The sequence below is a fragment of the Ahaetulla prasina genome, chromosome 2 (assembly GCF_028640845.1).
Source record: "Ahaetulla prasina isolate Xishuangbanna chromosome 2, ASM2864084v1, whole genome shotgun sequence".
NCBI lineage: Eukaryota > Metazoa > Chordata > Lepidosauria > Squamata > Colubridae > Ahaetulla > Ahaetulla prasina.
The window spans coordinates 272142660-272168519 of NC_080540.1; the positions used below are offsets into that span (position 1 = coordinate 272142660).

The 25860-nt window shown below is 41.2% G+C and overlaps 1 protein-coding gene across 2 annotated transcripts in view; it reads right to left on the bottom strand.

The window, feature by feature from the left end:
- Window positions 1–1145: 1145 nt before the first annotated feature.
- Window positions 1146–25860, bottom strand: part of SERINC5 (serine incorporator 5) — a 45515-nt gene continuing 20800 nt past the window's right edge. For both annotated transcript variants that reach the window (XM_058169391.1, XM_058169390.1), the window contains 10 exons: window positions 24157–24335; window positions 23860–23942; window positions 20287–20380; window positions 14492–14703; window positions 13875–13970; window positions 13182–13308; window positions 11920–11986; window positions 7280–7319; window positions 5168–5315; window positions 1146–2831 (listed from right to left, as the gene is read on the bottom strand). In XM_058169391.1, coding sequence (XP_058025374.1) covers window positions 2684–2831; window positions 5168–5315; window positions 7280–7319; window positions 11920–11986; window positions 13182–13308; window positions 13875–13970; window positions 14492–14703; window positions 20287–20380; window positions 23860–23942; window positions 24157–24335 — 1194 coding nt within the window. In that variant the 3' untranslated portion in view covers window positions 1146–2683. The remainder of the gene's footprint in view (window positions 2832–5167; window positions 5316–7279; window positions 7320–11919; window positions 11987–13181; window positions 13309–13874; window positions 13971–14491; window positions 14704–20286; window positions 20381–23859; window positions 23943–24156; window positions 24336–25860) is intronic.

A 25860-nucleotide genomic window follows, 5' to 3' on the forward strand; every position in this document is an offset into this window, starting at 1 on the left:
ACTATCTAGACACGATGTCCTATTTAGATGTAGAGGTTTAGCATGAACCACTGTAACAATGAAGTGCTTCTATTTTTAGAAACTTCTAATTTATTGCATACTGAAGAAACTCCCCTATATTTTTCTTAATGCTATAGTTCTGTGATTCAGTTTAAATATAACCAGGAAAGCCTTCTACTTAGCAACTACGAAACAAGCTGTTGAAGAGTTCTCTCCAGAGCAAATTGTATCATACAATTAAGCACTCAGCAGGGAAAGCCTACATTAGATGACTTAAAACTTTTTTAAGAAAAAAGACTGTGTTGTAAAACGCAAACTCAATAGTTTGCCTGCTATTGTTCATATTTTAAGGTTTTAGCTTTTTGTTTTTTTAATTTTCTATAGTTTGATGGTTTGCTTCACTGTGTTCTGTCACTTATAACCTGGTCATCTCATATTTGGAGTATTGCAATGCACTCTACATGGGGCTACCCTTGAAGAGTATTCAGAAGCTACAGTTAGGGGGTCCTTGGGTGGCCGTGTAACACGGCTGTTGCAGGAGCCGCATTGCAGAATCCTTGATCTTTGTCAGTTATTAGCTCTGCTTTCTCAGAGACATCTTTAGTTTGCCATACCTCTTCTGGAAGCCTCACAACTGTGGCAGCACTTATGATCCTACTTCAGCTTTCCTTTGCTTTACAGATCTGTGAGAGTCGTAAATACAAGGACTAGTTGCAAAGTCATTTTATTACTGTCATAACTGAACAGTCACTAAGTGAGGCAGTTGCTAAACGAGGTCTACCTATATTCAATAGAAATGAATTAGTGCAGATTAACGAAGATATAGCACCTTTGTTATATCAATCACCCTCATATGAATAAAAATCTGGCTGATACTTTATTTAGATATGCATATATTATTCATTACTTATGATTAAAGATATCAAAGGTTGAAAAAGATTCAAAAGTCTAAATATACAATGGAAAAGGTATGCTGCAAAATGATGAGAATACATATCCCTTTTGCAGTGAAATACTTGCTCCCATACTGGAAACTGTTTTTGATTAAAATTATCCAATTTTTTTCTAAAAAAGCTACCAAGAGATAATTGGACTAAAAGATATAAATAAATGGTCACGACCATGAATATATGACATACCAGTAATTGAAATTTTTAACAAACTCAAGTTTATTGATCAAGGAATTACATCTATAATACTTTTTGAATATGAAGTTATTCTTGAAAACTCCAACAAAACACTTTAAAAACATCAGTTGCTTGACTTGTACTATGGATTCATCTCAAAGTTTCAACCATTAACTTCCCCCAATATAGACTTACATTTCATGCAAGTAAAAACTAATGTATACAGAATAAAGTCCCTGGATATTTACAAAAGTTCAATACTGTATCAAAAGCTTAAAAAAAGAATTAAAAAAGAATTGCATATGAAGAACTATCCCAAGATGAAAATACAGTAAATAAAAATAGTAAAGCAAATTATTAGTTTCTGAAGTTAAAATATTGCAGCTTTATCAATCTGCTTAGCTTTGAAAACAGGCACTTTTTTTATCATTGTGGCTGGTTTCCACTTACCAGAAACATTAAATGGAAGCAGCTGTTGTAATTAATGTAACTCACAAAAAAATAAAGCATGACAGCACCAGCCTACTAATTCTACTCTAATTTTCTAGCACATGGGAATTGAGCTTCCACAGATAAATCAAAAGAAACAGTAATGCCCGTTTCCTAGTAAACTAATTCTTAAATTTACAATTGCAATGTAATCCTAAACATGTTTAATCTGAATGTATTCTGGTGTATTTCATGGTTCTTACTTCCTAATGTTTGGACTGGAATCTCCAAATGATAGGCATGGAAAAAAAACTTTTGTCAAATTAGAAATTGGAAATGAAAAATGTTTACTACCACTGAAGATACAGTTCAAACTATGATAATAAAATTACTTTGAATTAAATTGTTTTTTTCCTAATTTATCTACTATTGAATTTAAATATGAGTGCATCGAAATATATTTAAGGATGAAACTGAAGAGATGCAGGAAAGATAAAGAAAAAAATTCAGAGACCTAAAAATACTCTTTGATATGATAGAATTCTTATTTTGTGGTCCACTATTCCTTTAGTCCCACAGTGGCTCATAATAATTAATTGCACCATTTACAGTGTTGCACATCCCAGTCAAATTTTCAGGTTCCATGTTTTGTCACCCAATTAATTCATAAAAGGTGCTTTTCATTAATATAAATAAATATTTTTATACCCACAAATCTTTCTCATTCACAATCCAGATTTGCAATAATTTACTATGAGATCTATTACAAAATAAAAACCTTCTTGACCTCATATTCTTCCCACCAAATATGACATCTCATCTAGTGAAGTGTTAAACTCTTTTTCATATATCTAAATAAAAGGGTTCAGGTATATTACTTATTATGGAATACCAAAAACATATGCACATATACTCAAGTCCAGCTGACTTGCCACATTGAACTAAGATATGTTTTTTCAGTGTCCTTTGAATTCAGATAATAATAAAAAAAATATTAAAAAAAAACCTGTTTCAAAATGTAAAGTGTTCCATGAGAGAAGCACTGTCCTAACCATCAATGTTAGGAAAATGATTATACAGATAACTTTGTGATTTATTAAATCAATGAAGTTATAACAGAAGCAGTTTCAAACGTAGAATCCTCTGGTTGGGCAGCAGAAAGGCGCTAGAAGAGTCCATAGGTAGAGAAGGACACACACCCAGCAAGAAGCCATTTTAATCCAGAAAATGGACCAGGTTCCAACGAAGAATTTTTCAATTGCGGCATTTTCGTAACTACGATGAAAGGGAGTGGAGGTTACCGAACGTGCTGTCACACAAATCAATTCTAGAAGGATGATGCACTGATCCAATTCTTGGAGGACTTATTTCAAAGAAACTGTACTGATCTTCCCTGGAACCTGTTTCCTCACTCTTAACTACCATGTTTCCCCCAAAATAAGACCCTGTCTTATTTTTTTTTGAAACCCTAAATAAGCGCTTGGCCTTATTTTCGGGGAGGTATTATTTTGGGGCACATCGAGCAAGACGGGGTTTCTCTTGCCATCTTACCTGATTTCCAGCTCTGTCTCCCTAACCCTAACCAAAAGAAATGGCAGGGATCGGCTGCGCATGCACTTAAATATTTTTGGGGAGGGCTTATTTTTGGGGAAACGGCAAGAAATGAGTGTATATTAAAACACATTCAGTACTACTTTCTCCAAGATAACACCTGCATAGGATTCTGCTTTCAACTAATTTGTGCAGGCCAGACACCATGAATTTAATTTTTATTACATGTCTTGTAAATCTGTGATAAGAAATGTGATTTTAATAAACCATTTCAGATTACAGTTCTGTAAATGCCAGCTATCATTCATTACTGTTAATTTGCAGTGCAACAATTAAATCTAAAACATTTACTTTTGAAACGTCTATTGGTTTTATCCTCTTTCCAGAAACAGAAAGATGGATTTGTGCATTTAAAGTATCTAATTACATCATCTCAGTAATCTTTATATAACTGGTCAGAATTATTTGCCTGATTTTACAAGGAATGAGGTTTATGCTGCAGGAATAATGCTGCAGGAATTTTCTAAAACCACCAAATAGTTTGTGTGAAAGGTGAGATTTAATTCAGAAGCTTCTGTTACCCTAAGCATCACCTGGCAGAAGACTACCGTGTTTCCCCAAAAATAAGACCTGGTCTTATTTTCTTTTGACTGCTAGGGCTTGTTTTGGGGGGATGTCTTAATTCTCCCTTCCATTATCTTCAGGGCAGCTCCGTGTCCTAGAGAAGCCGAAAATGGCATTTTGGCTCCAGTCTCTGCTACCACAAAATGCATTGCTGGCGCTCACTGGGCATGCTCGAAGCCATTGAGCAGACGTGATTGGAGCCATAGCTGCAGCTTCTTCCTGCTTTACCTTTGCCCTCAGTTGGGAGTGGAGTGGTTCATGGCAAAATAGTGGGTTAATTCGCTTTTGAGGTATTCCTAAAGCCTCAGCAGGAGGGGTCGCTTGGGTAGTAGGCTGTAGGTCTTTGTGAGGTTCGTTGCACCAGTTGCGGCAGGATGCCATGAGGCTTGTTGTGCCGTTGCATGCACAAGCAGCTGCACCTGCGCCACTAACGTAATGGCACTGCTGCTGCTTGCACGCACAACGCCACAAAAAGTCTTTGGTGTCCTGCTGCAAGTGCTGCACTGGTGCAACAAGCCTAGCAAAGACCCATTTTTGGCAGAGTTTGGAGAGAGAAACAAGCCAGGGTCTCTGCTGGGTCTCTGCTTTCCTTGAGTGCAGCCGATAGTTCACAAAAGGTGAAATGCCAAGCTTGACCTGTATCAACACCTCATGTATTAACCTAACTTTCTCAGCCTACTACCCAAACGACCCTCACCTCCCACCATTTCGCCACGAACCACCCCGCTCCGACTGAGGGAAAAGCTAAAGCAGGAAGAAGTGGCTGTTCGTGTGTCCTGTCATGAGTCACAGCTGGACAGTGGCGTGACAGGTGTCGGGGCATGGAACGCCTGGCTGTGGCAGTCCTAAGGTAAATGGGTGTGGGGCGCGTGGGGCAGCTCCACCTGACACCCCTGCCCTGGTTTGATTTTTACACCTGGGCCTCACCCCACCTCGTACAACCAGATGGTGGACAGGCCTTAACTAGGGCTTGTTTTCAGGATAAATTGTATTTTTGGGGAAACATGGTAGGTTTCATGAGGGACAACCTTCTTCCAAGAACATCTGCCTACTCACGGGATCCCAGAACATGCTTCTTTCACATTTTGTCATCTTGTGGGACCTACAGTGATCTCCCTCCCCCCAACTTTTCTCACCTTTCGGAAACTGTCATGGCCTGAGACTTATCTCAGGCATTAAGGGCCCAGTGGAGTGGAAATCCCCTTGTGGTTTTGTTATGTGCACAGTTGCCATTTTATATTTGGTGTTTTGTATATTAATCCAGTCAGGAGAGTAATTTCATTTCTACCCCATTGGGTTCCATACAGTCCTCCCAAATTCTTCTCCAGGGGGCTAGACTGCCTTGGAGCCAGTATGAAGGAGCTGACTGGAGAAAGAGGACCAGAGGGGTTCCCACAACATAACATCAAACTGTACATTTTTTTCGAGGGACTTACTGGAACCAATGGGTAACAGTCATCATCACGTAAAGGGACGCCAGGAAGAATACAAAGTGGAAATAAGCATAGCTGTATACTGTTCCTTTCTTTTCATCATAAATTACTCTCTGACCGCTTTTTTTCCCAATTTGCTCTTCAACTTCAGCTGGGTAAAACAAACATAAAGAGAAATATAATATACTTAGATCTAAATCAGTAACATATACTCAGAATAAAGTTAACAATGCAAAATGACCCAGTGCTGAGTTTGAAACAGCTATTTTAAGCCTGGAATGGCCCTGCGACAGCGGTTTTAACCTCAAAACACTTCTGAAAAAATTTTTGATACAGCCATTTTGCATTTGAACAGAATTGTTTCAATTCTGAAACATTTTGCACACCCATACTATACACACTTACCTGAGAAAAATCCCTGGGATTACTTTTCAGTTAACCTAGCTAGGATTGCTTTGACTGAAACTCAACTAAAAAGATTGGTGGTGGTAGTGGTGGGAACCTGTTCTTAAAATGGTATGCTAAAACTAAACATATTTAATTAGTCCCCTCATCAAGAGCTTAAGACTCCTGACCTTGAGCAACTGATAGTAGGGTCAAGAATTCTGACTGGAAGAGAACAAAGGAAGCTCTCTGAAGTGGCTCTTCTTCTGTTTGATATGTGCTTTCACATTCATTTCTCCCTGGCCTTGATATCCTTCTCACTTGTGGAAGGACAAAAGAACACAAACTTTATTACTGAACTACAATCCTTCTCATTGTTGAGAATTTTCTTCTTGATTTAATGGAAATCTGTTATAATTAATTTCAGAAGAAAATATATTCCACTGACACATGGGATGAAAATGCTATTTTCCATCCACAGATATGTTCTTTTTAAAGTTGTGTCTGTAATCAACATGCTTGTGGTTATAACATATATTTCAAGTTTTATGCTTCTTGTGTGGTTATATGGTTTTTCTCTGCACACAGAAGCAAATCTAAAAAAGAAAAACTGTAGTGCTTTAAGATGACAAAAATAACTTTTCAAAGGAATCTTTTTAATGCACATGTAGCTCAAGTTTTAAGAGATTCTATATGCATCTGAAGATTCTGAAAATGCTGCCATATCTCCAACAGGCTCTCTCCCACTTCAAATATGTGATAAAACTAACATCCCATGTAGCCTTTAAATCCCAATTCCTTCTGGTGGAGGCAAATAACTGGTAGCTGAAAACTCCAAACTAATTAAAAAAATAAATCAGAGTACTTCTGTTAGTAATCATAATTTATTAACTGCAGCTTTAAAAAGAATCTATGTCTGTGTCTGTGGGAGCAGTTTAGAACATGATGCAACATTTTAATGAAGTTGATAGCACTTATAAAATCTACAAACCAATCAAATTCAAAGGTAATCAGAATTAGAAATGTAGCATGACAGTTTTCATGTTTATTTATTTATATCTTGAGCGGATGTGGTGGCGCAGAAGCTTAATGACACTGGAACTGCCAGCCAGAAATGGCCTGCACTCCAGCAGTTCAAGACCAGCTCCATGAGATGGGTTGAGTTCCTGCCGCTTGCTCCCTGGTTCTTGCCCACCAAGCAGTTCAAAAGCATGAAATCTTGCAAGTACATAAATGGATATAACTTCAGTGGGAAAAACCTAGCTGTGTTCATGTGTGCAAAGAGAGCGAGCTGGTGCTGGACCTGGCTGGATGTGAGACAATAGTACACGATGAAGGGGAGCCCGGCAGAGCCAGCAACCCAAGCACGACTAGTCAGCTGGTGTAAGCTAGTTTGCCCCCTGTGGTGCAACCAGGATAAGCACACAAATGTTGAACAGAATGAACTAGCAATTTAGGCTGTCAGGACTGCATTGTGCTTAGTGTTTGTAGATTGCTGTATGCCATACGTTAAATAAATAAATAAATAAATATTTCTTTTCCACCTTTATTATTTTTACAAATAACTCAAGACAGCCAACATATCCAACACACTTTCTGAGGTGAGTTGAGCTGAGAGTGAGTGAATGGCCCAAAGTCACCCGCTAAGGCGGGACTTTAACACATGGTCTTCCGCTTTCTCTGTTTTAAACAATACAAATCTGCACAAAAGAAAAAAATGGCAATTCTTACCATCTCCATCAGGAGTACAGCAGAAACAGCAGCGAGCTATCTATAACAGAGACACAAAACCAAAAGGTTTTTTCCAGTAATTCAGAAACAAATAAGTCAAAACTGATACTCCTCAAAATATTTCAATGAAACATTAGTAAAAGGACAACACTGGATTAAATTCACTGTACAGTGAACTTAAAACCAATCAAATTATTTTGTAGTCTTTCTGAAGTACTTTCATTTTTGTTCAAAGGACCATGGTGCCATGATTTTTATACTGGCAACTTTTTTCTTTCGTCAATAGCTTACATTAAAAAGAAAAAGCTTGAAATATATGCTTGCAAAGAATGGATTTTGCTCTTTTAGTTTTTTTCTTTGAAATCAGAGATTGTTTTTTATAATAGCAACATATAGGTACTCCTTGCTCAATGACGGTAATTGAGATTGGAATTTCCATTGCTAATCAATGTGGTCATAAAGCGAGACACCACATGATTGCACCAGTCTCTGTTGCTATCTCACAGGAATGGAACTTGTGACTTCCTACTGGCTTTCAACAAAGTCAGTGGTGAAGCCAGCAAGAAGTTGTAAGTCCCTGTCACAAGCTTTTCCTGTGGTGGCTAGCAAGGAGGCTGGTAGGCAGTGGAGTGCTATGGAGTGTGGCCGAGGAAGTGCTGTGATGCATGACTGCAGCGTGAATGCAGCATTCCTTCCCCGATTCAGGCTGTAGAGCAGGAGTGAAATGCTGCCGATTCAGACCAGATCACCCGATCCGGTAGTGATGGCGGCGGATGGTTCGGAGAACCTGTAGAAAAAATCCCTGCCCCCCCGCCCCAGCTGAGCTGCGTGATCATCAGGGTTTTTTTTACTTTTAAAAGCATTTTTTTCTTCCGCTGAAAAAATGCTTTTAAAAGTAAAACAAAACAAAACACCTCTGATGATCACATGGCTCAGCTGGGATCGTCAGAACCCTTTAAAAGCTTTTTTCCCTCTGGCGATCCCAGCTGAGTTGCCTGATCATCACAGGCTTTTTAAAAGCATTTTTTTACAACCTCTTTGGCCAAAGAGGTTGTAGAAAAAATGCTTTTAAAAGTAAAAAAAAAAGCTGGCCACGCCCACCCAGTCACATTACTCCACCATCACCAAGCCATGCCCACAGAACCTGTAGTAACAAATTTTATTTTATTTCAGCCCTGCTGTAGAGCATGTGTGTGGCAAGGCTGAGGGGTGCACAGCCCCGTGGTGTGCGACTGCAGTGGAGCTGTGTGCATATGGTGCAAGTGTGGCAGGGCTAGGGGTGCACGGTTTGAGTGTAGGTGGGCTGGGTGTGTGTGTGCATGTCATGTGTGAGGGCAGCTAGTCCAGTTGCCTAGCTCATCCAGTTGCCCAGGGACTCCTTGGGAGAGAAAGTGGCGGGAGCAGGAGCAACTTACAATCTTTCCTGCCAGTTTCCCCACTGACTTTGTGGGAAGCCAGCAGGCAAATAATGATGTATCCACGGGATACTGCAACTGTTGTAAGTGCAAGCCAGTTGCCAAGTGCCTGAATCATGATCACTTGACTACAGGGACACTGTGACTGGCGCAGTCCTTGAAATTGTTAAGTCTCACTCACTTAGTGCTGTTATAACTTTGAATGGTTGTTGAACAAGTGATCGCTCAGCAAGGACTATCGGAAGTTAGCTATGTAATTTTGTAATATATATATATATATATATATATATATATATATATATATATATATATATATATATATATATATATATATATATATATATATATATATCTTATAAAGAAAAATTTAAAGATTTTAAAGAAAAGTTTATTTTTTTAAAAAAAATCTGTATAAAATATTTATTAAAGCCAAGGAAAATGCCTCAGTTTTGACAAATGATTATTACAGCACGAAAGTACATTCTGTAAATGCACATGTTTAATTTTGGCAGTCTCTAATTATGTTCTTCCAAATAAGTATGAAAACCAAAATAGCAATGTAAAAAGTTATGTTCTATTCTGCTCTCGGAAATCCTTGCAAGATGCAGTTAGCAACGTTGCCATGCATATAAAGAGTCCTTCACAATGTGACTAACAGTCAAGTTCAGATACAAGAAAGGTTCTCTATTTAAAAGAAGCAGCTGGAGAATTATGTTTACATTTCTAATCAGGAGACAAAAGAGCTTCTGTCACAGGGAAGAATGAGACCTACAATTAGTTGCCTGCTGCTAGTCTTCTCTTTATGTTTCCCTACAATAGTTCTTGTAGTGCTCTTTAAGAGCAAATGATCTAAAAATAATGCTATTATGGTACACTTTAGTACTACATTTCTGAGCTCTCCCGTGCAGCTCAAACTACTGTCCCAGACAGCATCCATCTGGGCTGGCTCTTGCTTAGTACAAGAACACTGCTTTCTGGTAGCACTGTCTGAAGTGGCAAACATTGTGATACCACATGTCGCAACTTTGACATTGCTGCTCGTCCAAACGAGATGGAAAGGATAACAATGACAGCAATATTATGGAAAGCATTAAAATAGGTTAATACCCAATGTCCCAGACAAGATATTGAGACTTTTTTTGAAATATGTCTTCAAATGCTAACAGTTCAGTAGCACCTGCAAAAAGTACCAACTGGTGGGATACTAACATAAAAACAGGTTTAAGATTTTCTGTTAACTCAAACAAGTTGGCAGCAACAGATACTGAAAACTGAATTGTGTTTGCATTTGATTATGTTTATACAAGCCAGACCAAGATACAGATAGTTGGTACGATAGTTGACTTGCCCAGAAAATATAAAGCAGGACAGGTTATGATATCAAGACTTTGAATATTGTGGCTTAACCTCCTTGAAATTATTTATTTCTTCATTTATTTCTTCTTTCTCTATATGTAATTCCATATAACACAGAACGGACTATGAACCACTAATACAATCAGTATCTAAATACACCCGAATATAAAATATATTTTCCATCTCTCTGTATTCTGTTGTTTTTTTCTTCTACGCAAATAGCCTTCATCTACGATATTTAGAAACCTCCTCAGCAAAAACTCTCTGGTTTTCGTAATATGTGAAACTATGTTAAATTTCAAGGTGAACTTCAATAGACAGTAAGATAGTAAATGAACAAAACATTTAAAAAGTATGATGATAAAACCTGAAAATATGCAACTCTGTGTGATAATTGGTTACATTGTTCTAATCTCTGAATCCAAATATTTCCCCTGAAGGAAAACTACACAATAACCTTATCTAACAGTTATTTGCTACCGTACATCAAAGTAGGGATCACTTTTAGAATAACTAACCATGAAATGTAGCCAAACTATATGTTTACATTTGTAGACTTGCTCTAATATGGAAGCTTCACTATGCAGATTTTTGTTTCACCAGGGGAGAGGAAGAAGGCATCATGCCAATAAGGCAACAAGACTTAAGAAAAAGGACCATCTTATCAGAAAAGGCCTTTTACAGTTACCGTACTTTTGGAGTATAAGACGCACCCCCCCTAAAAGTGGGTGAAAATTGCGGTGTGTCTTATACACCGAATGTTGCTGAAGCCCCACCCACCCACCGGCTCCCACCCTTTGGCAATTTGGCCTTTGTGTGTCATGTTTTCGGCTGCCGCACGCCCTGTTTTACACCCGTTCCAGGCTGCGGGGATCGCCACAGGACATTGCCGCCGATCACCGCCTCCGCACATCACATTTTTGGCCTCTGTGTGTAGCGTTTTCTGCCTCCCCATGCCCCGTTTTTGGCCTCCGTATGTTGCATTTTCGGCCAGTTCCAGGTGGTGGGGATCGGCGGCAGCAGCAATCCCCGCCGCCTGGAACCAGCCAAAAATGCAATGCACGGAGGCCAAAAACAGGACAAGTGGAGGCAGAAAACATGATGTGCAGAGGCGGCAATCAGCGGCAATGTCCTGTGGTGATCCCCGCAGCCTGGAACTAAAATGGAGCATGCAAAGGTCAAAAATGCGATGCACAGAGGCCAAAAACGCGATGCGTGGAGGTGGCAATGGGCTCTGGTGATCCCTGTAGCCTAGAACAGCTGATTGGCAGTATTCCGGGAGGCCAATCCGCCAATCAGCTGTTCGTGCTAAATCAGGCTACAATAACCTGCTGAAACTTACCAGGCTGTTTGCTGTTTGCTGCAAGGACACTAGCTAGATGAATACTGATGGATGCTGGTAGGCAGAGGCAGAATTTTTTTTCTTGTTTTCCTCCCCAAAAACTAATACACTTCTTATACTCTGAAAAATATGGTAATCTCTCAGCCTACCTTGTTTGTTGAAGCTTCTATATTAAAGTGCCAATTCAATAGCCTTCAATTTTGGAATGAAATAAGAATCTGTTCTGATTTGACCTGGTTACCTTTTAAAAGCTAATCAGAAAATAGAGAAAAGGTTAAAGGGAAAGGGAGGAATGACTACTGTAGGTGTAGATGTCTCACCAAGAAGCCATCTGTTTTTAGCTAAAAGCAGGGGTGTCCAATCTTGGCATCTTTAAGACTTGCGGACTTCAAATTTCAGAATTCCCCAATCAGCCATACTTTCTTCTGGCTGGGGAATTCTGGGAGCTTAAGTCCACAAGTCTTAAAGTTGCCAAGGTTGGACACCCCTGGGCTTGAGCAACAGGTTGTATGACAATAAAGACTCACTTCAGTTTCAGGAGTTACATATATCCCTCTGAGTGCTTCAGAGCTTGCTCGTGTTGTTGAGGTCAAACTAGAGAAAAAAAACAGAAAGGAAAGATGGGTCTGTAGTAATACTGTATACTGATGTACAAGGGATATTTTCTTTTCACAACAACATATAAAAGTTTCAACAAGATGCCAATTCCTTTGGGATTAAATTTAACATAGAAACCTTGAAATTCAAAGAGTTTTGATTTATGTAAGCTGCCTCTTTCGTGGAAAGCAATAGAAATCTGATAAAAATGGTCTATTCTAGCATTTTTCTCCCTTCTGTTCAATAACATTTGGTTCTTGGAAGACTGCATAAGGCATGCATTTATGCTGTGGTGTCCTGGGCTCATGTGATTACCATTTGTGACCATCCTAGCAGATTTCCAACACAAAAAGTCAATAGGGGAAGCTAGATTCACTTAAGAACCACACAATACACTTAACAACTAGAGAGATTTGCTTAACAACCATGGCAAGAAAGGCAGTAGCAATGGGCACCATTCACTTAACAATTGCCTTGCTTAGCAATGAAATTTTGAGTCCAATTTTGCTTGTAAGTTGAAGTGTACCTGTACTTTGTATGCTAAACGTATTCCTTGACCTATGACCATTTAATGATGGTTCGAACTTACAACAGTCTAAGAAAAAGTTACAACCCATCCTTGAAATTATAACAGTCGTATTACCCTGTGGTCACGTGACCACAATTCAGGCTCTTGGCAATCAGCTCATATTTACAAAAATTGCTGTGAATTTCCGGCAGCTTCCAGCAAGAAAAGACAATTGGAGAAACTGGATTTGCTTAATAACTGAGTGATTCATTTAACAGCCTCAATAAAAATGGTCATAAAATCAGATCTGGTCATATGAAGATTTTTAAAGACTGCATTGCTTAGCGACTTTTGGTTCCAATTGTGGTCCCAAGTCAATGACTACCTGTAGTTTTTCAATTAAGCCATTTCTCAATTCCTTAAATCAGGGGTCTGCAAGCTTGGCTCTTTTAAGACTTGTGGACTTCAACTGCCAGAGTTTCTCAGCCAGCTTTGCTCTGGGAGTTGAAGTCCACAAGTCTTAGAAGAGCCAAGTTTGCAGACCCCTGCCTTAAATAAAAGTGTTATATATTTTTTAATTTGATAGGTAAGAAGCTATTGCAGAAAGCTGTCAAATAGTTGCTCCCCTCTGAGAAGTAAACAGGTACCTGTCTTATTTGCATAAAACTATTACAGCTGACTTACCAGGAATATAAAATGCAACAGAATAAAATTGTAGTTCCCAGCCCAGTCACCAAATTTTCATCTGTTTGCAGCCCTTGGCCAAAGTCAGGCACACATATTGTTTTATTATTTTGATTCTCATCTAGGACTTGAAAGAGAGCCTACAATTAGCACAATTAATATTATATTTCCTGTATCCAATTATCTACATATGCTTTAGCTTGGACCATGGCATGTTCCCTTCTTTCAAATTTTCTCAAATTTCCTGCATCTCTTAATTTGTGGAAAATCTTCTAAGTCCGTGCAGCCGACTTCTGAACTGTATGAGGGCTGCTGGAGGAAGCAGAATTGATTCCCTCCTTTGATTCTAAAAATAGAAACTATTCCATTTAAAAACAAACAAATTACTTTTAAGCGTGGAAAATATTGTGATTTAAACATCTTAAGAGATAAACTTACAAGATAAAGTTGCTGCAATTCCTTTCTCTTTAACCAGATGTATTAATTGATACACAGTAGTACCTCTTACGCAATACATTTTTGGTGGTGTTATTAGGAGTTTCCAGTCTGGTGATTTCAAGGTAGGTTGGATTTTCAGAATTGCCAATTAGCACAGGCAACGTAATTTGGAAAGTACAACGTTGAGAGAAGGGTAATTTTACATAGATGATCGGTGCACATGTATATGTTGATTTTTAATTCAAGGTAACTTACTGATTTCTGGAGGTTTGCTTGAAAGAGATGAGAAAGTGAGGTACATGACATAGCAGCTGATAATGCCTGACTGCAACAAACCAGAATGAGGCTGACCTGAAATTTTAAAACAGGGATACATCTGTAGACTTTTCTTTGGTAAAAAGGTTCACATTGTAAATAATGTTTTGTTGAGCTCCTGGACCTTTAATCTTAAATTCAGGGCTCCCCTTCATGGGCAGAAGGAGGAGAAACAGGAACCATAGATCCAACCCTAGTCACAGAACAAAATGTACGAGGATTAGATCTCTGTGAAAGTGATGACAAACCCTTCAAATTACTTCTCCCTGCTATTCTGCCAGTCCATCAAAAGAGGTACAAATAATTCAGTTCAATTCTATTTTTTCCCAGATTATGATTTCTGATCAACTAAAGCAGGGGTCTCCAACCTTGGCAACTTTAAGACTTGTGGACTTGAACTCCCAGAATTCCTCAGCCAATTCTGGGAGTTGAAGTCCACAAGTCTTAAAGTTGCCAAGGTTGGAGACCCCTGAACTAAAGGATTGAATATGGCTAGGAAATGGCCTCCAATTCCAAGCAACCAAGTCCACAGTGACAGTAAAAGAAAGCTTGCTTACGGTTTTGGACACAAGGTGAAATGGCTACCACTGAAATAAGCAAGCACAAGCCGCCATTGATGCCAAGCAGGATCTTGTTAAATGTACAGCCATCAGCACGGGTATAAAAGACAGCCATCACAACTAGAGCTCCAACAGCCACGGAATACAATACGAGAGTCACAAGAGCTAAGGAGCCGTACCAAAGTTGATTGTGCTTTGTGCCAGATGTCCTGTTTTGGAAAGAAAAGCATTTACGCGTTAAACTTGAAGAAAAGCAAACAATTTAGAAGCCCCCAAAGGAAATTAGTTCATTAGGCCTTTGTGAAGTGGATTAAGAATTAACTCTTTATGCAGAAAGATATTGTTCTTTAGACGCGGGTGTTAAATTTACAGGGTATTTACTGCAGATAACTACATTCTATTAGTTTATACTGTGTCAATATTATTGAATAATATTTAACTTATTTCACTGTCCAAGAGCATGGTCCCATGCATCTTACTGATCATCCTAAAGTTAGGTTTCTCTTAAACTTTGCTGGAGAGATAGGAAGTAAACTTGGAGACAGACAGGTAACTTCCCAGCTCAGCTTAAAAGATGTGTATTTATAAAAAGGTGTTATTTATTTATTTATTTATTTATTTTATTAAATTTTTATACCGCCCTTCTCCCGAAGGACTCAGGGCGGTGTACAGCCAAAGTAAAAACAAAGATATATACAGTTTAAAACAACAATTAAAAAGAGCAAATTTTAAAGGCCGATTATTAAAATTTAAATTAAAAAGTTAAAAATATTAAAACCCCAATTAAAATACATCACTAATTATGCCAGTCCGCTTTAATGAATAAATATGTTTTGAGCTCACGACGGAAGGTCCAAGATCGGGCACTTGACGCAGACCGGGGAAGTTCATTCCAGGCGTCACTGCCCCACAGAGAAGGCCCTACTCCTGGGGCCGCCAGCCGACACTGTTTGGCGGACGGCACCTGAGGAGACCCTCTCTGTGCGAGCGCACGGGTCGGTGGGAGGCAAAAGGTAACAGCAGGCGGTCTCGTAAGTACCGGGTCCTAAGCCATGGAGCGCTTTAAAGATAGTTACCAAAATCTTGAAGCGCACCGAAGACCACAGGAAGCCAGTGCAAGCTACGGAGCAGCGATGTCACGTGGGAGCCACGAGCAGCTCCGTTACTACTCGCAGCCGCATTCTGGACTAACTGCAGCCTCCGGGTGCACCTCAAGGGCAGCCCCATGTAGAGAGCATTGCAATAATCCAGCCTAGACGTAACCAGAGCGTGAGTGACCGTGCATAAGGCATCCCGATCAAGGAAGGGCGCAACTGGCGAACCAGGCGAACCTGGTAAAGGCCCTCCTGGCGACGGCCGCCAGGTGTTCATCAAAGACAGCCGTCCGTCCAGGAGGACACCCAAGTTGCGAACCGCCTCCTTTGGGGCCACTAACTGCTTCAACAGTCAGCTGCGGATGCAGCTGACTGTACCGGGATGCCGGCATCCACAGCCACTCCGTCTTGGAGGATTGAGCTTGAGTCTGTTTCTCCCCATCCAGACCCGTACAGCTTCCAGGCACCGGGACAGCACTTGACCGCTTCGTTGGGGTGGTCCGGGTGGAAAAGTACAGCTGAGTATCATCAGCGTACAGATGGTAACTCACCCGAAACCACTGATGACCTCACCCAGCGGCTTCATATAGATGTTGAACAGGGTGGGCGAGAGAATCGACCCTGAGGCACCCACAAGTGAGGCGCCTCGGGGCGACCTCTGCCCCTGTCAACACCGTCTGCGACCGGTCAGAGAGATAGGAGGAGAACCACCGATAAGCGGTGCCCCCACTCCCAATCCCTCCAACCGGCGCAGCAGGATACCATGGTCGATGGTATCGAAAGCCGCTGAGAGATCTAATAGGACCAAGGCAGAGGAGCAACCTCTGTCCCTGGCCCTCCAGAGGTCATCCACCAACGCGACCAAAGCCGTCTCCGTGCTATAACCGGGTCGGAAGCCGGACTGGAACGGGTCCAGATAGACAGTTTCCTCCAGGTGCCGGGGGGGCTGCCATGCAACCACACTCTCAACAACCTTCGCCACAAAGCGAAGGTTGGAGACTGGACGATAATTACTCAAAATAGCTGGGTCCAGGGAAGGCTTCTTGAGGAGAGGTCTCACCACCGCCTCCTTCAAGGCGGCGGGGAAAACCCCTTCCATCAAAGAAGCATTTATAATCCCCTGGAGCCAGCCTCGTGTCACTTCCTGAGCAGCCAGCACTAACCAGGAAGGCACGGGTCCAGTAAACATGTAGTTGCATGTAACCTCCCAGCAACCTGTCCATGTCCTCGGGAGCCACAGAATCAAACTCATCCCAGATAACCTCAACAAGGCGCGTCTCTGTCGTCCCGGCTGTATCATCGCAATCTTGGTCCAAACTATCCCGAAGCTGAACGATTTTATCGTATAGATAACCGTTAAACTCCTCAGCTCGTCCCTGCAAGGGGTCATCCCGTCCCTCTTGATGGAGGAGGGAACGGGTCACCCAAACAGGGCGGCCGGGCGGTTATCTGCCGATGCAATGAGGGTGGAAGCGTGAGGCGCGCCTCCCTCATTGCCACTAGGTAGGTCCTAGTAAAGGACCTCACTAGTGTCCGATCAGCCTCGGAACAGCTAGACCTCCAAACACTCTCTAGGCGTCTTCTCCGGCGTGTCATCTCTCTCAGCTCCCCCGGAAACCCAGGAGGCAATTGAGATCTCGCCGGGTCAGAGGCCGCAAAGGCGCGACACGGTCCAAAGCCCCAGCCGCAGCCCGTTCCCAGGCCGCAACCAGTTCTTCAGTCGTGCCGTGGGTAAGATCCTCAGGAAGCGGCCCAAGCTCCGTCAGGAACCTCTCCGGGTCCATCAGGCGCCTGGGACGGAACCAACGCATTGGCTCCGTCTCCCTGCGGTGGTGAGCGGCGGTCTGAAAGTCTAGGCGAAGAAGAAAATGATCTGACCATGACACCGGTTCTTTCACTAAATCTCCTAAATCCAGATCATTTACCCACTGACCAGAGATAAAAATCAAGTCTAGCGCGCCTCCCCCAATGTGTGTAGGGCCATCAGTTACTTGAATCAGGTCCAAGGCCGTCATGGAGGCCTGGAACTCCTGAACCACCGTCGACGACAAGCCGGCAGATGGCAGGTTGAAATCCCCCAAGACCAGTAGTCTGGGGATCTCCACCGCCACGCCAGCAAGCACCTCTAGCAGTTCAGGTAGGGCTGTAGTCACGCAGCAAGGAGCCAGGTACGTGATCAACAGCCCCATCTGATTCCGGTGGCCCCACTTCACAAGGAGGGATTCACAGCCAGCTATCTGAGGAACAGTGGACTCCCTCGGCTCCAGACTTTCTTTAATCACAACCGCCACCCCCCCACCCCTACCTTGGGTCCTCGGCTGATGGAATGCACGGAAACCCGGAGGGCACAGTTCGACCAGGGGTACACCCCCTTCTGTGCCCAACCAGGTCTCCGTAATGCCCATAAGGTCCGCGGACTCCCTCTGAATAAGATCACAAATCAGGGGAGCCTTGTTAACCACGGACCGGGCATTGCAAAGCATCAGCCTAAGACCCAAGCTCTGAGGGTCTTGACCATCCGGGGAACGAGTGAGGACTGGGGGGCCGGAGCACGTGATCGCTTTTAAACATCGAACACGTGCTCCCAAAGAGCGATACGGCCCCCTGCCTCCGCCATATCTGCCCCTCCCACTCACCGTACAGATGGAATAATGTTCTCCGCTCTGTACAATCCCCTCCCGCCCCGTCTTCGGACCAAGTGAAATAGTGTCGTGAGCCCGCGTTGGGACTGGACATACCCTCCCCGACGGGTCACTCCCCCTACCCGTCAATCCCCTCCCCCCCTTTAAAAGCCCCTTATTAAAAAACCTATTAAAAAACCCCCAGAGATTCTTCTTCGAGGCATGCCACCTCTCTGGGTCCCAAGACCCTTCATTAAGGTAGGCCCTCGATAGAACAGAGGGCCACTCCTGCGAGGCGGGGGAACCTCGCAGCCGTAAGAGCTCAAGCGCCGAGTAACTCATAATAGGATCAAGTAACAACGGAAAAAAAGGGTATCCCGAGCCAGCAGTTCCCTACAAGTGTAGTAAAACCGACCCCCTGTCCATATAAGATGTAAAACGGGGATCAAACTATCCAAGTCCGCTGATGGAATTAGCGGACGGTACACCACTGTCAGGCGAACACCATGAGGAACGACCATGTTTAAAGTTAACTACGTCAGACAGTTGACAGTCATGTCTGCAATGCCGCTGATGACAGAAATAGCGGCCATTATCGTTAACTTAAAATCAGCCATAAAACTAGGCCTTTAAAGCCTAGGATGGTAAAAGGCCGTCAAAGTCGTTCACAGTCAGATGATAGTCCCGCTGATGTCCTTCGCGGTGAGGTGAACGCCGAGCTAAAAACCGTCAAGCCGCCAAGCCCTGCCGATGTCAGGGCCAATGTCTAAGGCGGTGTCCAGGTTCAAGACAGAGCCGATGTCCAGGCTCATGACCAGGTCGATGGTATTAGGACTTAAATCTAGCGGAAAAATTCCAGCCGCCGATGGTACTTGCGGCAGAATGACAATCTGGCAATCCGGCAATCCGGGAGGCCGACAGGCCGGAGACCAACAGGCCGGCAGGCCCAAGACAGCAGGGCCGGCAAGGCCGGCTGTCCATCTCCGGGGAGCGCCAAACCGCACCCCCCGAAAGTGAGCGCCACCGTCCCTTTCCCGCAAGCCAGCAAGCCCACAGGCCCGCAAGTCAGCAGTCCGGCCAGCCAGCAGATCGAAAAGCCAGCTGGCCGCCAAATCTTCAGGGGGCGCCATTCCGCACCCCCCAAGATGGCTACCGCCGTCCGCTGCCCAGTCATACCTCCCGAATCGTCCACGCCGAAAACCGACAGGCCGGCAGGCCGGCAGGCCAGCGGGGCCGGCAAGGCTGGCCGTCCACCACCGGGGGGCGCCGGACCGCACCCCCCCGAAGCGAGCGCCGCCGTCCATCCCCCCGCGAGCCGGCAAGCCCACGGGCCCGCAGATCGACAGACCGGCCAGCCAGCAGATTGAAAAGCCAGCTGGCCGCCGGAGCTTCAGATCTTCAGGGAGCGCCGTTCCGCACCCCCCAAGATGGCCGCCGCCGTCCGTCCGCTGCTCAGTCATGCCTCCTTATATCTTCAAATATTTAAAGTGAGGTACGTGGGATACGTACACAAGATTAACTTGTGATCAATAGGCTAAAAAAAGACACAGTTTTGTTTTATGCAAATTAAAATGATTGATTTAAGACAATCTAAAGTTTACTTTAGGATATATTTGGAAAGACTAAAGATATTACTTCTAAATTTAGATTGCAATAACAAGATCTAAGAACCCTGAAAAAAACTGGATAAGAAAGGTAGAACAATTCAGTAATTGTTAAACCCCATGAAGATTTAGATTTTATCTTTAAATTTAGATTTAAACTCTCTTATGAATGTCACACATTTTTAATAACTGAAACTAAGAGAACCAGCTGAGGGAATGTTGTAGCAGGCTTGTTTAGCCAAGTGAAAAGTACGACAGACAATAAATAGGAAGTAAGGTATATAAAAAGCTACAAACAGAGGAAGCTGGATGGTTAAAAACAAAGAAACAATTGAAGAGGAAAAACTGAATGAGAATGCCTGCTGTAAAACTTTAACACAGATCAACTGTGATTCTGATTTTTTAAAAAATTTAAAAATAGTATTCAGCTAAACAGACACTTCCTTTTAGATGCAGGCATGAAAGAAACCTACCAGTTTTTATTCCATTTGTGTGCAAATTCTACAAGGAGGATGAGCTGAATGATGATGAAGAGGAAGCCTCCTGTAGCACCAACATAACGCCATGCTGCAGAAAACATAAAAATTGCTCAAAAAATGTTTCATAAAATCATGCTCCTTTCTAGCAATTACTTCCATATATTATGGACCTCAATTATTACTTGATATTGAGAAAACATAGGCTATGAATACTAATTATTGTATTTTTAACACAGGTTCCTATTATATAATGCATGAATATTAAAAACAAAAACTGCCTAGTAACATTATATATATATATATATATATATATATATATATATATATATATATATATATATATATATATATATATATATATGCATATGCATATGCATACACACACACACACTTGCACAAACATACATGCACGCGCATGCATGCACACACACACACACATATGAATAGCAAGTTAAATTATTTTGCAAAACTGCAGGAAAATTTAAAAAATCTACTTCAGGCATTTTATACTCAAAACAAAGGGTTAAAAATGCATGAATCCTAAAAAGTCCTTATATAAATACATTACAAATTACAGGATGGGATTAAAATTTAAAGTTTTCCAACATATACACACATAGGCATTGCCATCCAAACAATAGAAATAAAGGATCTATTGTTTTATGAAACTGTCAAATAATCCTGAATATATTTCCATCTTCATAATGAAGTTCATTGTCAACTCTCACAGTTTATTCACAGTGGAAAACACAGAAATGGACAATCTGTAATAGCCTTCTTTTGGCCTCTAAAGTATGTTGTGTTTTGGCCACATTGGCAGAGAATTATTGGAGGTTGCCTTCAATACATTTGGTCAGACCCAAGTAATAGAAAGCTGCTGTACAATTAAAGCAGCTCCTGTTTACAGATAAAATTTGCATGAGCTTTTGGCAATGCACATTATGTCACACTTGAAAAGAATTCAAGATGTGCCAGTACGATTACTGAAGCAACTGAATGCAGGGAGTGGTTGGACTGATGGCTGCATTTAGATAGAGGACATTATGACCTATAATTTTAGATAAGAGAAAGAAAGCTTTCTGTAGTGAGTATTCATAATGAAGGCTGATATTTTTTGCTATGCTAGTATCAGGGGCTTGCTCCTCATACGCTGGGCAATGAATTGAATAGGTAAAGAAATGAACTGAAAGTTAATTCAGTGTTCAAAGAGCTACAAGTCTCAGATTTGAAAAAAGCTGCTCTTTTTGAATTAAATGTCGTAGTACCAGGATAATATCTTGCAACTTCTGTCAGTTATTCAACTTAAAAGTAGAAATGGTTTGAAAAAAGGTTTCTGATCATAAATATCACGTTAAATGGATTAATTAAAAACACTGTTAAAGGTACTATTTGTGAACTGGGTGGCTGTACAAACTTGATAAATAAATACAATTCAAAAATCAAGATTGTGCTGCACATGTCCTAAAGCAGGGGTCTCCAACTTTGGTCCCTTTAACTCTGGGAGTTGAAGTCCACAAGTCTTAAAGGGACCAAGGCTGGAGACCCCTGTCCTAGAGCGCTCTTCTTTTTCTCCTCCAGAGTTTGGACTGCCATCTACAACCATTTGTGACTAGCAAATTGCCTTGATTAATTCGAACTGCTATCTGATATTAGTACAGAGAAAGATTCTTTTAAGTAACAAAATGGAAGCTCTGCAAGAAATCTCATTTTGCATGGTAAATGTCATCAAACTGAAGACTAATTAAACTGCAGGAAAGTTTAAGTGCAGTGGCTGCTGGCCTACCCCATTAGAAAAGCAAATGCAGTTTGCTTCAACCGTTAACACCAGGAACTACGGTAATTGAAAGTTTAATTTCCACAAGCTATATAGTTCAGCTGCACAATGAGGATATTTTATTTGAGGAACATCTAAACTTTAAAATACTCTTTCCCAGACTGAGAAGCTATTGTGACTGCAGCTTCCTTGCTAAGGTAGGGCTTCCACTTCTGGAAAGGGGTAGGAATTTAAGCTAAGGAAGATCAACTTCCCCTTCAACAGATTCTTAACCTTATCTTCCTTCTGCACTGCAGTGTCTTCCTTTCAGCCTCTCCCCCACTTCCCATGTCCTTCCCAATGCAAACAAGAAGCTGTCTTTTAATTCCTTGTACAGTTGGTCTTTTATGGTACGGCCCCATTTGAATTGTGCAAGATTTGTTACTGAAAAACAACTTGAAAAAAGCGATGTCCTATTGTAGAAAAGTTATTTTAAACTAAGAATGGCTTAAATAGGTAAGACAAAATTATGAAATTAAAAAAAAAGTTTTACATTGGCTTTGTTTTTTAAATGTGTATACTGCATTGTTAATTGTAGCACCTAGCATTTTCTGCTATTTTCTTGGGTGTTTGGCCCAATATATAAGTATGAGGCTATATTTTTGTAGCTGGAATTATCTATGTTCGCCAGATTTATATTTTCCTATTTAACGAAGAAGCATTATCATCTGAACCATTATCTAAAGGAAGAAGAGGATTAACTTACTATGTGCTCTAAGATGTTAACAATGTTTCTACATAGCTATTTTTCATAGTCTAAACTAGGGGTCTGCAAACTTGGCTCTTTTAAGACTTGTGGACTTCAACTCGCAGAGTTCCTCAGCCAGAAAAGCCTATGCGGTGCTTGGGAATGGAGCGATTTGCTCCGTTTCAAAACTTCCCCTCTGCAAGCAAAAAAAGTTTCGTCTCTCTCTGCATGAAAAATGCGCAGCAGAGCCAGGCGGAGGCAGAGGTGATCCCAATGCGCCGCCCACTCCATCCCACCGTCTCTCAACTTGCCTGTTGCTGGACCGAACAGGCACCTGCATGGGGCATTGGGATCACCTGCCTCCCAATCTCCCTGCCGCCGCTACCACCACACAAGCCTCCCATGAGCCTCCTGTGAGTCAGGCAGCAGTGCAGCACGTCCGGATTGCCTGTCTTATTTTCAGGGAAACATGGTACAATCCTATTGCCCCTTTGCTATGTCTTTGTCTCAAGTACAGATGCCCACTTCTATTCATTTTTCCAGAAAGAAACTGGACTGGTGTAAAAATGCACCATATGGCTATTTCTCTCAACAGCTACAATGGTTGTGAAAGACAGAATTTTTAACGAATGTAGCATACCTGTATATCCTGTTAAAAATTTATTAGAAAGCATACCCTTTGGGTAAGCTGTAGCTCACTTTTATCAGCTGCATATAGCAGCTAGACTGACATAGAATTTCAGTTAGGATAAAGTGGAAGGGGAGGAGAAAAAGGGGAAAGCAGGATGGCTATGACTAAACAAATTATTTGTGAGTTAGATTACAAGTACCTTATCAATTAACAATTGTAATGGGTTAATTTTATGATGGTTGAAGTCTGTGAATGAAGTAATCTCTTGCTCCATGGTGCTATTAAAGATTCTGTTTTTCCAAAACTGTCACTTTTACAAGTGCCAAATAACCCTTCCCGCTCTTTTCCTACAATGTTATCACCTATAAAATGATACCTGTATCATTTGTCGATTGTGGAGAAAAACATAAAACAGTTCTTTTTTAAAACATGTACCTTTAAGAAAGGTATCTTGATCTGGAATGAAAAAAGCTCCTGAGCACATTGCTGCCAATATGAGAAGTTTAATAAACCAAAATCTGGAAAAGAAAAGAAAAAATAGACAGGAAAAAGAAAAGAAATAGAATTACTTGCTGTACTTTAAAATCTGACCAAAGAAAAAAATGTGGAAAATATATATCAGTAGAACAAATAAAGAAGCATTAAACTAGGACATTACATTGGTGAGGAAATACAACTGTTTAGCATTGAGTACCCTGCCAAAACTTCAATGAAAAAATTCATTTAGCTTACCCATTGTGAATGTAGGCACGACAGCTTTTGCTATTGTTGATTTTAATTGTGAGTAAAAAGAAGATGAAAAAGAAACACGCCGTTCCAAAACATACTCGATAAACCGCAGAATAGCCCACCAGCTTCTCACAGGAGTCACCTGCTTGAATATGTTGACATACTGTTTCATAAAAATAAATCTGAAATGAACAATAAAGTACTGTAGATAAGATGCATTTAACTGTGTATGATGACAACTATACTAAGCAGTTTGGAGATAACTGTGTTACTTTCAAATCTACCAAGCCATCATTTATTTTACTTATATACAAAATTTGGAAACCATGCTGTTTCTTCATTTGCATTTCCTAGCAATTTATTTCTGATTCATACAACATGCTTTTTATCAACAATTGTGTAGTTAGTACAACAACGTTGGAAACTATGAAGGTAAAACATGTCTTTTGGGTATAAGTTGCCAACCTCTGCTATGCAGGTGGATCCTTGTTTAACAGCCACTCCTTCAGTGACTGTTTGGATTTACAACGGTGCTGAAAGGGTGCTACTTATAACTGGTTCTCAAAGTTCTGGCTGTTGCAGTGCCACCTCCCACAGTCATGTGATAATGATCTGGGTGCTTGGCAACTGTCCCAGACTTCTGAGCATAGCAGCAAATCATTGGTCATGTGATTGCAATTTGCCATCTTCTCCACCATTTTTCCCACAAGCAAAGTCAATGAGGAATCCATCAGGTCACAATCACATGATGTTATCATTTAACAATCCACATTTAATCCACATTTAATGACAGTAAAGCAGGGACTGGCAGGAATGCCTTTGCTAAGTGGCATAGTTATATGATGGTGCGTTTTGCAACTGCATTGCTTAGCAACAGAAATTCCAGTCCTAATTACCATTGTTAAATAAGGAGTACTTGCAAAGTATTATTTCTTGATGTTCTTTGAATGATTAGAAGGCCTTTAAAAGATTGTGGAAGTAAAATAGAAGAAAAGTGGGACAATTCTAGTCCTCTCCTCACTTGCTTAAATATTTGCATTTGAGGCCACACTTTATTCCGCAGAAAAAGATCAACAAGTCACCCATTTTGGCCTCAAGCTCACCACACTAATTTGAAACTACACTCAGAAAACACCTTAAAAGCACATTTCCACGTTCTTGGTTATATCCTAGGGCTGTGCATGTGAAAATTTGTACCCACCCTTTCACAAATGGAAGAGTTTATAAATAGAGGCACTGATATAGAAATATGCAGACATACATTCACACACACCCATTTACAGTTGAATAAAAACGTCTCTATATCCTCATAGGCAGGGAGTTCTGAAAGTAGCAACTGAGCTGAACATTAACATAGCTGGGTATTTTTCCTTCCCTTTCTTTTTTTGGCAATAAACAGAGAGAACCCTTCCAAGCTCAAAACATTTTTCCATGTTTAAATTCTGTTTGCAGAAAAACCTGAGAGGGTTTAGAGAAAAATAACCCAGAACATAAATTTAACTTAAACTAAGTGTAAAGTAAGAAAATGTAGAAGGTGTTATAGCCAGTTAACGATAGAATGAAATGTAATGTTGTAAATTAGAAATACTTTAAGTACTTTTTTTTATATAGGACAGCGGATCCAAACTTTGACTACACCTCCTCCCTCAATGTACAAGTTCTGGGAGCAGAGAGCCAGCACAGTAAATTGTAATGGTTAATGTGTCA